The 14,984-nt window shown below is 32.4% G+C and overlaps 1 protein-coding gene across 1 annotated transcript; it reads left to right on the top strand.

The window, feature by feature from the left end:
• The first annotated feature begins 5,670 nt into the window (after positions 1 to 5,670).
• LOC111397223 (protein DETOXIFICATION 3-like) lies at positions 5,671 to 9,503 on the top strand. The gene is made up of 7 exons (XM_023024018.1): positions 5,671 to 6,075; positions 6,465 to 7,009; positions 7,116 to 7,202; positions 7,320 to 7,376; positions 7,873 to 8,111; positions 8,763 to 8,968; positions 9,069 to 9,503. Exons 1-7 carry the CDS (start codon positions 5,833 to 5,835, stop codon positions 9,126 to 9,128), a joined length of 1,437 nt encoding a protein of 478 aa, XP_022879786.1. The 5' UTR covers positions 5,671 to 5,832; the 3' UTR covers positions 9,129 to 9,503.
• The last annotated feature ends 5,481 nt before the right edge of the window (positions 9,504 to 14,984 follow it).

Consider the following 14,984-nt stretch of genomic DNA (forward strand, 5'->3'; position numbering starts at 1 on the left):
CATTTTAACGCCCGTCAATGTGGTTCAATGGAAAGTGCTTCTTGTACACTAGAGTATAGTGTACGCCTCTCACGTGAGAGGGGGCTCATAGTGATTAAAAAATTCGTGGGCCTTCTCTCATGTGAGAGGGCTGTACACTAGTGTACATGTAGCATTTCTTGTGGTTTTGTAGAATCACATTTAGTTGAATTTATTGTACCAGTTGGGCTGTGTAGTATTTTTTTGTGCTTATAGAGGTCTTGACTTCTGAAGACTACTTGCTTTTTTGCCATGGATCATATTAATCCTTGACTCATAAAATTATTATGTATTAATAATTCTTTTGTCAAACAATGATGTAACATTGAGAAATATAAAAAAATAGAAAGTAACGCTGAAAGCCTGTGCTCATAGATTATGCTACGCAGCACAGCAAACTGGCGTTTTAGCACCCATCAATGTGGTTCAATGAAAAATGTTATTTGCACACTAGAGCGTAGTGCACCCCTCACATGAGAGGGAGCCTATAGTGATTAAAAAAGTCATGGACTCCCTTTCATGTGAGAGGGCTGTACACTAGATACACTTTAGTGTACATGTAGTATTTTTCGTGGTTCAATAGAATCACATTTAGGTCCCGCAAGAGATAAAAATTCAAATATGATAACTTGATGTGATAGATAGTTGTCATATTTTTTATTTTAATGGATAAATAATGGAAAACAAACATAGGCTTAATCGAATTTATTGTATTGATTGGGCTGAATAGTATTTTTTGGTGCCCATAGAGGTCTTGATTTTTGAACACTACTTGCTTTTTTCTCACTTTCTTTGGATCATAATAATCCTTGACTCATAAAATTATTGTGTGTTAATAATTCTTTCGTCAAACAACTAAGTAACATTGAGAAATAAAAAAGAAAAAAGAAAAAAGAAAGTAACGTTGAAAGCTTGTGCTCAAAGATTATTCTACGCAGCACAATTAATTGGCGTTTTAGCACTTGTCAATGTGATTCAATGAAAAATGCTTCTTGTACACTAAAGTGTAGTGTACACCCCTATTATATAAGAGGGGGTCCACAGTGATTAAAATGGTTTTGGGCTCTCTCTCATGTGAGGGGGCTGTACACTAGAATACATGTAGCATTTCTCGTGGTTTAATAGAGTCACATTTAATTGAATTTATTGTTCCAATTGGGCTGCATAGTATTTTTTTTGTGCTTATAGAGGTCTTGACTTTTGAAGACTACTTGCTTTTATGCCACGTTTTGTGGATCATATTAATCCTTGAGTCATCACTCATACATAATTGAATCTCCTTGAAAAAGGAGATAATGGGAATCAAAGCATTTTGCCAATGGTGTTACTTCAAAATTAAGATTGTGAATGTTGAGCTCGAAATTGGGATTCAAATACTTCCATTTTTGTTCGAGTAATGTTAGTCAGATAAAGTCCCAAGTAGTTATCAATTTATGTGTCAGTGAAAGCAATGTTACATTATTGAATCAAATGACAGATTGTCCAATGTTTAAATATGTATTTCAACTACATTGGACAAAGTGATGGTGACTTAACGACAAATATTATGTAGTGTCAACAGATGAAACTGTTTCAAGGAGTCGAACTATCTTCATCTTCGAAGATGGTTATAAATCTCTTCTGAGATAGTTAGAACTATCAAATGTACTAGAAATTGTATTGTGAATTTGAATTTTTTCTTGAAAAATGATATGTACCATTTTTTTAAAAAAGAAAAAAAAAAAAAAAGAAAATGAAAAAAGGAGAGGCTATAATTTACATTTAAATGCAAAAGTGACAATTTGATTAAATTTCTTTAAAGATTAGTAATTTTTTCAGTAACGATATATTTTGTAATACTTTTTTATTTTTTTTCAGAAAAATTGACAAATAATATAAACCTCGAAGATAGATATTTTGTTAGTTATCACTGTGAGGTTTTGACGCGAATGTGGTACGTTGGCATCATAAGCATTTCAATAGAATCTGCAGCATGTGACGAGTTGCAGTCTTTTTCCTTAATAAAATAAATGCTCCATGTACATTTAGAATTAAATATTTCATTTTTAAGATTTTTTTTCCCTGAGTAAATGAAATTGCAGAAGCATAGTAATGATTGAGTAGTCAACATAGTAATAAAAAGGACTTTATAAATCACTCTATAAGAGAAAATTTAAAAAATGTCACAAATTAAGATCCTGTTTGGTTTGAATTAAAATCTAATTTTAATTTAAATTAAAGTCAAATAATCAATATTATCCATATTTTTCATGGATCACACAACTTTTCAACCATACATTCCAAAAACTTCTATCACAATTTATTTAAAAATAAAAAATAAAAAATCTAATTTTTAATCCCTACCAAACATCTTCTAAGATCATGGAAAAAAATTTCTCCATATTTTTTTTTGGCTAAACCCGCTAGATAAAAGTAATCGTGTTTGGAAACTTTTAACTTTTAAAATAAGAAAGTGTTATTAAGAAGTAACTTTTTTTATTGTCAAATATGTTAAAAACCCTCCTTTTTTTTTTTTTTTTCCCCTAAGTAAAAAAAGAAGTTATTATAGAAGTAATTCTACTTTATTGTGAAAATAGGTAACTAGTTAATTGTTCTATTTTCATCAGTAAAGTGATTTGTTCTATTTTACATCAATAAGCAAACTTTTTAAGCTTAGCCAAAGGCGGTGAAGTGAAACACAGAGTTATGCGAAGACTGTCTAATCATTGAAAAATAAATTAAGCAAGTACAGAAATATGCTAACAATGAAATTTATTCGGCCTATAGATTATTTTAATTTGCTGGCAATTGCTTGGCATGTCTTATTCCCAAAATAGTGTGTTGGTAGAATATGTGATGCTGAGAGATTCTGAGCGGGTTGGCAAAGTGAAGTACAAATTGACAATAGAAAATGTTCAAAGAAAAGATACAGACAATATAATAATAATAAAGATACTAGTACAGAACCCAAGTGCTGTAAAAATTCCAACCCTTTCGCATGTGTGGAATCCGCGATTATTTTAATTTCGAACCCCATTCTTTATATGTGAGAGAGCTGTACAAATTGTTGTACAAGTTGCTGCACATGTAGCACTTTTGATATAGTAATGCATGTATATATCTATTTTAATTAATTAGGGTTTGGGTGAATATTAAAGGGATGATGTTGATATTCCCTTGCACAATAATAAGAGAGGCACATGCCTATAGCAGCATCAAAAGAGCCCTTTCTCTGTATTTTTAAAAAGAATTTTTTGAAAAAATAAAAAATAAAATTATTTTAGACTAGTTTCTTCGAAAAACTCTTTTAGATAGATAAAGTACTTTCAATAATTATCTAAACATATTTAAAAGTAATTCTTTTAATATTATAAAAAAAATTTAACTTTTCAAAAGTCTTATCAAACAAGCCTAAATATATTTAAATAAGTGATTTTAATGTGAGGAATGGCTTGTGGATGGTATTATAAAATCATGTAATTCTAATATTTATGATGTTGATTTATGGAACCACAAAATCGGTGGATCAGATATTTGTTCTTGAATCCTAGTATTTTGTGAACAAAGTTATTGTGATAGTCAAATTCAGTGTAATTTGCCCTACCACTAACTTATCAATATTGACAGATGATACTTCTTCTAATATTGACAAATAATTTACCTTATAAATCAATTTTTATGGATATTCATATTTACTATACCCACTAATTCATTCATCGTTAATTTTTATTTATTTATAATTTTATAAACCGTCTATAAACACTTCAGAAGCATGCTTTTTGTCATCTGTAAAGTCTCGTATCCAAGTATATAAAATATTTATTCTCCTTCACGAGCTGGTTAGAGCACTGGCATTCATAGGGATTAAAAGGAACCAAGGATCGAGAAGTGAATTACATATATTAATATTATTCAAAGATAAATTTCATAAATGGGTAATAATGAACTTTGAACTCCAAACTGGCATGTATTCCATAAAAAATACGAAATCTTCAATCCCAATAAACTCAGCAACAATGAGTTATTTTATCTACATGCCTTTAGCCTTTTCTAACTCCACTTTTGAAGTGATGACATTATTGATCACGAGTTCATATTTGTAACGTTATACTCTATCAATTAATATTAGAGTCCATTATATTATCTATCCTAAACATGCTATTCAAGAGACGGCTTGAGGTTCATGGGTGTTGCGGGTGGAGCCACTACCATATTGTCAGTTGGAGGAAGTGTCATTGCAAATTGCACGACAGCTAGATACTATTAAGTGAAGCTTTTGACATGGACGAGGACATATTTGTTATTTAAATACGGTCATATACTTATTTATTTTCTTTTTTGAATCAACGAGATATTATTCCTTCACATTTTTGTCGACGTGGAAGATTAGTATCATTGTTGCCTTCAAGTGTAACCCCCATGTATGTCACAAGAAGTAATGGTCGGTTCTACATTGAAATTAAGTATTTTATTATTATTATTATTTTTTTTTTATGAATTTTTGTCTCAAGCTATCAAAATCTGGACAATTAATTACATTAAAAAAAAAAATTTCCTCATATTTTGAAAATACATGGATCTATTAAATGTTCATGTACCGTTGACTTTATATTTATTTCAATATCATTGTCACAGCCACCTTAATTTTTAAAGACTTTAATGTTCTACTTAAGGTTCATGCTAAGTACAAGAAAATATCTGGTCACCTACTTCAATTCTTTACATGAAAATATGTGGTCATTTACTTCAATTCGTTGTCTAGATTGCTAGGTTAATTTAGAGCAATGGTCACCAACTTTTGACCTTCGTGGCAACTTTGTTTCCAAACCTTCAATCCGTAACATTTCTATCCTCAACTTTGAATAATTTGAGATTTGTCCTAAAGGAAAAAATTTCGGTTCTCTTTAATTAACAAGTTAAATTATTATTAAAACGACAATTCTATATATCTTTAGATAAAAATAAATAAATGAAAAAATAGCTTATCTCCCCCACCCAACTCAATTGCTACAACAGTAGTGATCACGCTCATTTTTTGACGTTAGAAGTTTTCAATATTTCTTACCTTGGTGGACTCGTTTTGAGCGTACAAACTATTTCTTCATTTGACCAGTGAAAATGGCTAAAATATTTTTCTAATGAGATTTCTAATTAAAACTTGACTATCATGGTTCTCCATCATTTGTCATAGTTTTGATAGGAAAACTTATTGTAATAACTTCGTATTGTAAATGAAGAAATAGAATATATCATTGGATTTGTCACGTCAAAATGTCAATACGATATTACATGTGAAAAAAAATCATTTCGTAAAAGTAAAAATAAAAAAATCAGTTGACAATGATGGCGTTGCTTCACTAAAATTGTAGCCGTTGTTTATGGTATGTTGAGTGAAAGAAAGAAATATTTTTTCTTTTTTCTTTCATTGTTTTATTCTTTGGTTTGTTCATTTAAAGACCACGGCAGAGTTTTCATTTTAAAGAGTGATCAAATTGTCCTGTGGGACATATATCACTATTCACTAATTATTCAAAAGCTGAGATAAAACGTTGCAAAATAAAGACTGAGGATAAGATTGATATAAAGTCAAAGGTTGGGGACCATTGCTCCAATTTACTTGAAGAAATTTAATGCCGATCGTTAACAACTATTATCATGCACACATCACTACTCTTAAAAAAAATGTAATCAACTCTCATGCCTTCACAGATAAATCACTGTGTTGTCTCTTCATTGGCCTTCCACGAGTAGACTGCTCTCTGTTCTCTACTTAACATCTCTTTTCTGGAAAAAAAAATAATAATAAAATTAAATAAATTCTTGATCAAGCTGAAGATGGACAAGGCCCCGCTGATAAGAGAGGAGCATGGAGAAAAGGAAGCAGCATCAAAATGGGAACTGTTCGTGGAAGAGTTGAAGAAAGTGAGTTACATAGCCGTTCCAATGGTGGTGGTGACAGTTTCTCAGCACCTTTCACGGGTGACGTCGATGATGATGGTGGGGCATCTTGGTGAACTCTCACTCTCTGGCACGGCGGTCGCCACCTCTCTCACCAATGTTTCCGGCTTTAGTCTTCTTGTAAAGTATTCATTCTTAAAGTGATTTTTTTAATTAGAGATTTTAGTTTTCATGATTAAGCAGTTAGCAAAATGAAATTAATGGTCCTAGATAAATTGTGGGCTTGAATTAATCTTCTTTATCAACGGTCCTAAGTTATTTCTTGATTATGATAGAGTATCCTGCACAGATTATTAGTATTCTTTTCATTCTGTTGAATCCCTGGTTTAACTAAGCATTTTATCAAATAATTTTTTTTGACATTTTTAATCAAGAGAATGACTAAGCTCACGTAGTTCTCTTTTATCTGAACAGAACTAGGAAAAGTCTTTTATTATTTATTTGTTTATTTTTGTCTAATCCCTGTAAAAAGAGCTTCCAGGCTAATTTATTATTGGATTTTCGAGCAGTTTGGATTGGCTAGTGCTTTGGAGACTCTATGTGGACAAGCTTATGGAGCAGAGCAATACCAAAAGCTAGGAATCTACACTTACAGTGCAATTCTTTGTCTACTTATTGTCTGTATTCCAATATCTCTGCTGTGGATATTCATGGATAAATTGCTCATATTGATCGGTCAAGATCCTTTGATTTCTGTCGTAGCTCGAAAATATGCAATTTGGCTCATACCAACTCTAGTTCCTTACGCAATTCTTCAATCTCTAATTCGGTACCTGCAGACTCAGAGTCTGATCCTCCCAATGCTTTACAGTTCAGTTGCAGCATTAGTTTTCCATGTACCGGTTTGTTGGGCTTTAGTTTTCAAGACGAAATTGGGAAATGCTGGAGCAGCCCTTGCAATTGGTTTATCATATTGGATCAATGTGATCTTGCTTGTTATATATGTGAAGTACTCTTCAAAGTGCAAGAAAACCCGCTTCTCATTCTCAAACATTGTTTTGCCAAGTATGAAGGAATTTTTCAGCTTTGCTGTCCCGTCTGCTGTTATGGTTTGGTAACCTCAGTCATCTTCCTTTTCTTGAGCCTAATTATTCACTGTTTTCTGCATATTTTCATACTGTGTGGATTCTAACATCTAGAGGATGTGGTAACTTTTCTAGTCTCGAATGGTGGTCGTGTGAGATAATAGTATTACTCTCTGGACTTTTGCCAAATCCCCAACTCGAGACTTCAGTTCTTTCAACGTGGTATGACTTATCTTGTTACTAAATATTTTTTTCCCCTAAATTTTTCGGAGTTAATGAATTTGATCTTGTGAAGTTCAGAAGATTATCATATTCATATATAATTATTTTTTGAAACAGCCTTTTAGTTGCTTCATTGCACTACTTCATACCATATTCTATTGGTGCTGCTGCCAGGTTGGCTCTGAACTCTTGTGAACTTTTTTTTTTTAACATAATATCCATTGCACTGTATAATCTTTTCTTTTTCTTTTTTGGCATAATATATAGTAAAATTGATCTCTTGCCCGCAAGTGGGCAGTTTCTCACTACTGATGTGGCAAGAGATCTTACTTCTGGTTCTCTCCGTTTCGAATAATCATAAGTTAGGTTTTCTTGCCACAGCAATAGTGAGAAGTTTTTATCCTATCCACTGGGGGCAACATCAGGGCTGATATATATAGGCCCTGTTTGAGCTGCATTTTTTGGAAAAAATACATTCATAAATAATGATTTTACATCATTTTAACCACACATAATTCAATAAAATAACATTACATGCAAATCCAAAATTTTTCCTTATTTTTTAACCACATTCTCTAATAATCTACTATTCCAAAATACATTCTTTCAAAATAATGTAGCTCAAACACACAGTATGTGGACAATATATCTGATGCCTTCTATCTTGTAGCACAAGAGTCTCAAATGCCCTTGGAGCAGGCTGTTCGGAGACTGCTCAAGTGGCTGTTTGGGCAGCAATTGTTCTATCAGTCGTTGAGGTGATTGTTGCTTGCACCATTCTGCTCTGCTTACGTCATGTCGTGGGATATGCATTCAGTGATGTAAAAGAAGTCGTGGATTATCTCGATGACATTACTCCTCTTGTTTGTCTGCTGCTAACAATGGACTGCATACAAGCAGTACTTTCAGGTTTATTTCACTTGCACTTTTTTCCCTTCTATTCTTTTTAAGCATTGGTCGGTCACCACTCTGTTTGTGGCATCAGTACATAAGGAAAACCTTGGTACTCTCTTTTCCATTATAGTGTAAACCTGTGGCGGCGTGAGTGAGTCACTACAAATTTGTATGTTCGGTTTGCTTGTCGATTTTCATTCTCTATCTTATTGCTGGTTAGAAAGGATTGGAGCTTTAATCCTTGGCATTAATGACTTGAATGAGATAAAACATTGGCAAGACTGAAGTCTTTCAAGAGTGGTCTGTTTCGAATACTAAAAAACGAAATAATGTATTCCATAAAGATCTCTTCCTAAGTTTGGAAGCCTCTCTAAGATGAAACTCTCATGCATGGTTTTGAATGCGTAGAAACAGCAAAAGTGGTTTAATAATCAGTTAATCAATGAAATTAGTTGAACTTGATTTCGCATTACACTTAAAATAATGCAATCTAGCACCAGTTTATATGTCAACATATCATTGGTCCTAATATATGAGTTATAAATCCTTGTATTTAATTGAACCTATAATTTAATGACACAAGTATTGGCATTTACACCAGTGTTAAATATCAGTGGTGTTGAATAATATTACTCTTACACTTAGCATTCTTCCTTTCGGGTTTAGGAGTTGCGAGAGGAAGCGGGTGGCAGCATCTTGGGGCATATGTCAATCTCGGCGCATTTTACCTCGTTGGAATTCCGATGGCCTCTGTACTTGGCTTCGTGCTCCATTTACAGGGGAAGGGCCTTTGGCTTGGACTAAATATGGGTTCAATAGTACAATCTTTTCTGCTTACTCTTATAACGACTTTAACTAACTGGAAGAAACAGGTTTCTCCTGCTAAATCTCCATTCTATCCATAATCAGTGTGTTTGATTTTAACTTTTGATAAGCCGATGATTTTGAACTTCGTATATGAATAATTTACAGGCATCAATGGCTCAGCAAAGAATATTTGAGAAGAGAAATACTGCTGATGAAACATGTTGAACTCAGAATTCACTTGAAAAGTTTTCAGAATCGATATGAGTTTGAACTTCTATTTAACTGATTGCTGTTAATATGTATGCTGATGCAATGAAAATACAGTTCAATCCAATGTTTTATTATTTATTTTGTTATCATTATTAGTTGGGGAGTCTTTTGTTATTTTGTATCAATTAGGGGCCTATTTGCAATTTCTTTAAAGTTGTGTTTTAAGGTACTAGGTTTTCTGGTTTTCCTTAAAAAGGACTACTGGGACTTTATTATGTTCTCGATCCTTATTCTAGCCATCAGCATTGTTTAGGTGATGTGCCTCAATAAGGATAGAAGTTGAGTTCAAGTTTATTCATCAATTAATTAAGAAAATTTTGTAGGTATCAAGCTCAATTTTGTTGGGGAGAGTAAGAAGTGTATTTTGTACGCTTATTTAGACTATTAAATTGGAACATGTATAGATGGTTTTTATGAAATATGGCTTAATTCTATATAAACTATGTTTTGTAAGTAACTCTCAATAATCTTAGCAGAATTGGAGGAAAACAAACAAAAGGGGCTAAATTGCATCGAGTTCAAAATTTAGGGACAAAGTGTAAATAATTAAAAGTTGGATCAAATGTCGTAGCTAAGAGTCAAGAGTTCTATGAGGCAATTAGATGAGAGTGAAGATAACGGGATGAAAAGGAATAAAGAATGACCAAAATTTATAGTGAATAAGTTAAGGGTCACATTTCAACATTTGGCCCCCAATTAGACCAACATGCAATTGCATGGGGGGAGGGGGGGGCTGCAAAGATTTACTGAGGCAAAAATTCTTAAATCATGTGATCACAAGCCGTATAGCCATGCGATCGCATGGCTTTCCGACTAGGGAATATTTTTCCCCCCTTTTTCTTTATTCGGAAAGTTTCGATGTAATATCTTTGGGAAAATTTCATAAGTAAAAGATTAAGTATGACATATTTCAAAATTAAAAAAATAAGTTTCAAACTTCAAAAATCAGATTTTTATTAAAATTTATTTATTATTAAATTAATTAATTAAATTTTTTATAAATTAAATATATTTAAGTCACATATTTATACAATTTGGTCACAAATTAACAATTTAATTAACACTTATTATTTTATGGTCACAAATAAAAAATTTTATGTCACAAATTATTTTACGATCGCAATTCAAAAAATTTGTAAGTCACAGTTTGTTCATCAGTCACAAATAAAAAAAATTAATTAGTCACGAATTAATTTTTAGTTACAACTTATCAAATTATTGGTCACAACTTGCTTTTCGATCACAAATCAAAAAATTTAAGGTCACAAATTCTGTTTATAGTCACAATTCAAAAATTTTGTAAGTCACGATTTGTTTGTCACAGATAAAAAATTTATACGTTACAAGTTATTTACAAGTCACAGATCACAACTATTATAGGTCACGAATTATTATTTTTTTAGGTCACACACTATTCTTGGTCACAATTTATCTTTTTGGTGGTCACATATTATTTATTAGTCACGGGTTAATCAATTTAATAGTCACAATCAATCAAATAATCTGTGACTACCACCAAACCTCCGCTACCTCTACAGCACCACTGTCACCACCACCGCCACCGCCACAACCACAACCACACCAACACCACTATCACCGTCGCAGCACCACAACCATCACCACTACCATCTCGCCATCACAGCAAATCCACCACACAACCACACAAATCCACTACAAAACTGTTCCCACAGAACCGTTCCCCCAAATCCACACAACCACCGTCTCCACCATAGAACCACACGCCTCCACCACCACCACTCATCACCACCACATCACCGTCGCACCTACAACAACCCAGTATGGTAGTACCCTATTACCACCACAATCCACACTACACCGCCACCACTCCCAACGAAACCATTGCATTGTCCCACTCCACAGAATCGAAGCAGTTACAAACCAGTGCTTCACATCGCTGCCCTTCCAAATTCACCAACACCGCGCAATCAACCCTATAGCACCTCCACTGCTTCACATTGCAACGAATCGAGCCGCCTCTTCACATCACTGCCAGATCGCTTCAGCCGCCGCCTCTTCACATCGCTGTCAGATCGCTTCAACCGTTGGGCGAGGGACCTACACCAACCACATCTTCACATCGCGACGAGGCTGGATTGGTCCATCGCCGGAGTTTGTAGCCAGCAGAATCATTTATGTAGAGAGAGAGAGAGAGAGGCACACACATACGACATCGTCTTGGGAGTGAAGTGCTTATAAAGATTATTAGGGTTTGTAATGTGTATATAATGGAGTATATTAGTAAAATATTTATTTTATAAAATATTGATTAAAATAATATTTCTGATTATTGAAATATGAAGCTTTGAATCTGATTTTAGAAGGTTGAATAGTTAAAGTATGGTTTTATGTAATTTCCACAATATCTTTTGCAACTAGAATATATATATTATCATAGAATTGAGGCTAGCAAGATGCAAACAAGAGATTCCATGACAAGATTTGAAATTTCATAACTCGAATTGAGGATTGAAGTACAAGAAATCAAGTTTTTGAGTTCTACATTTTTTTTAGAAATCTCTGATAATGCTTTTCATATCATTTTATGTAATTTTAATACAATAATACTAGGTTAAATCTCGTGTATTAAATGAATGATGAATGATTGCATTTTTAATTCAAAGACTTGAGTAATTTTAGTTAGTTTTGTGTTCTTAATTAAATATGCTTGAGTATTGTATTGTTTGAATGTTTGATCACCATTTAGACAATTAGTTGCTTATTTATAATGTTGCGAGACTCACAATAAGTCGAACACTTCGTATTTGACACATGGTCAATCGGTGTTAAAAATGACACTCATGGCGTGTGCAATCTTATATAATAATCACGTGATTGAATGCTTTCTTTGCATATGAATTTGGACTAGAAATAATATTAGGTAGTGTAAAATCCAAGAAAGACCATTATTACATACATTCTTAAACCACTTTTAGGATAGTTTGGAGATGGTTGAGCTAATGTAGGAAAAAAATTGATATGATTAAGGATTTCATGAGTGAAATTCTTGTGCCATATTGTCTAAGGCGAATAAGATAAAAATTAGGGGAAAATTTTAAGTTAGAGATCAGGTTTTGAGAACGAGTGTTTAATGAGGGGTATTGTACTAATCATAGCAAAAAAGAAGAAAAAAAGTTCTCATTGTGAAACATATTTTCACAACATTTATGACTCGAGTGATTAAGTTTGCAAGAAGATTTGAAACTTGATGCCTTGAAAGTCATCGGCTAAAAATTTGCTGCAAGGGTTATTTAAAAAGTTTAATGGAGAGAAATCCAAACATAAGAGTTGATTTAAAAAATCGTACTATATATTTTGATTAAGTTCCAAACACTTGTTTGAAAGAACTAAACATTTAATAAAAGATAATTAAACTAATTAAGTTTTAGAAGTTGGAGTAGTCAAAATATAGTTGTGGAAGTGTTTAACTGTTACTAGTGACATCCATCCATTCTAGAGAGTACGTGAGAACTGGGATCATTTGAAATTCAACCTAGGATCACACCTTGAGAGAAGAGTGAAAATAATAAGTTTGAGGGTGTTTATCTCATAAGTGAATAAAGGAGACATTTGACCAATGAGGGTTGGGAATTGAACCAAGCATGAGTTTGTGATGTTTTACATAAGTCTTCACACACACACACGTACAAACACGTCGTGTTTTGCATTGAATAGGTATTCGTATTGACATAGAAATTTCAATCTTGAGACCAACAACATTTTATTTAACCAATTGTGTTTCAATGAATTATGCTATAATTCGTTTGAGGACAAAAAAATGTTCGAGTTTGGGAGTGTTTGATAAGTGTATTTTGTACACCTATATAGATAGTTAAATTGAAATATTTGTAGATGATTTTTATGAAATATGATTTAATTCTATCAAGTTATATTTCATAGGTAACTATCGAAAATCTTGGTAGAATTGGAGGAAAACAGACAAAAGGGATAAACTGCATCAAATTCTAAGTTCGGAGACTAAAGTGCAACAAATGAAAAGTTGGATCGGACATCGTTGCAAAGATTCAAGAGTTCTAAAAGGCATTTAGAAGAGAAGAGACAGTAATGGGACGAAAAGGAATGAAGAAGGAACAAAATTCACGTTCAAAAAAGTTTAAGGACCACATTGTAAAATTTGACCCCCAATTAGACCCATGCTATCGCCAAAATACCGTGTGATTGCGTGGGTGGTGCAAAGATTTATAGAGGCAAAAATTCTTTAAACCATGCGATCGCGAGCCTTATAGTCATGATCGCATGGCTTTGCGACTGGGGAATTTTTTTTTCCTTTTTCTTTATTCGGCAAGTTTTAATATGGTATCTTTTGCATTCTTTAGAACCTAGAATCCGTCTAGAATGTAAAAAAGAGAGTTTTTCTCATAGAATTGAGGCTAGCAAGGAGTGAACAAGAGATTCTACAATAAGATTTAAAGTTCCATAACTTGAAATGAAGATTGAAGTGCAATGAATCAAGTTTTTAGGCTATACACCTTTTTGTGTGAGTGTGTGTGTGTCTCTGGTGATGCCTTTTCATATCTTTTTGTTTAATTTTAATACAATAATGTTAAATTCAATTTCTTGTGTATTGGATGAATGATAAAACCTATTGATTATTGTTTTTAATTTAAAGGCTTGAGTAATTTTAGTTAATTCTTGTGCTCTTGATTAAATATGCATGACTATTGTATTGTTTGAATGCTTGATCATCATTTAGACATTTAATTGTTTATATATAGTATTGGGAGACTCACAATAAGTTGAACATTACATAATTTACACACGGACAATGTGTTATGAATGATATTTGTGGCATATGCAATTTTATGTGATAAGTGCGTGATTGAATGCTTTCTTTGCATATATGAATTTGAATTAGGAATATGATCGGATCGTACTTCGGATATGTTTAATATATTTTGGAAAACAAATATTAGATAGGGGGATTATTGATTGTCATGAACACTTGAAGGACACTAACATACATGATTTGAGAATTGAAAATAAAGATCAATATGTGGATTTTGAAATCCAAAACATTTATCATATTATTTGAAAAGAACCATTTTTTTTTTTATGATACATAGCGTAAGATAGAATAATTAAAAAATAACCAACTTTTTTGTGTTACGTAGAACGAATTTGATAGAAACCCGTAGACTATAGTTAGCAATTATTTCTCATGGGAAGATAACTCAATCCACTAAATCTATTACTTGTCAATGGTTCCGTACGCTTTGAGTTTTAACTCAACGGGGAGCATGTTAAAAATATAATATAGATATTTTTTTCTTCTTCTTTTTTAAATTTATTTTCATATACATATTTTTTTAATGAAATAATTTTGTATATGGTTATATAACTTTCTTTATTTTTTTAACTATACAATCTCTAGTAAATAAAAAAAAAAAATCACTTTTCAAATAAATTATTCTAAAAAATCTACTTCGATGAGGCGTACATACTTTAATTTTGTCCAAAAAAATAAACCATAATTTGATAGAAAAATTAAATTTAAAAATATTAGAGTTTTACTAATGGTATAATGTTTCTCCCAAAATGTGTTTTACACTCTTTTGATGAAAGAGATATTAAGTCGTCTTCAACACTCTTTATAGAGGTTGATATCTCGACACAAGCCATCCCTTCTTAACAAATGGAAAGACGGTTACTCATTTTTTATGACATTGTCCCTTGTGTGACAATCAAAAGTATATTGTAAGGGACGGCTCTAGCACAACCGTGTTTTGATATCATGGAGTAGTCTAGAACAGATCTTTAACAATGGATAATCTC

This window comes from Olea europaea, chromosome 7 (assembly GCF_002742605.1).
Source record: "Olea europaea var. sylvestris chromosome 7, O_europaea_v1, whole genome shotgun sequence".
NCBI lineage: Eukaryota > Viridiplantae > Streptophyta > Magnoliopsida > Lamiales > Oleaceae > Olea > Olea europaea.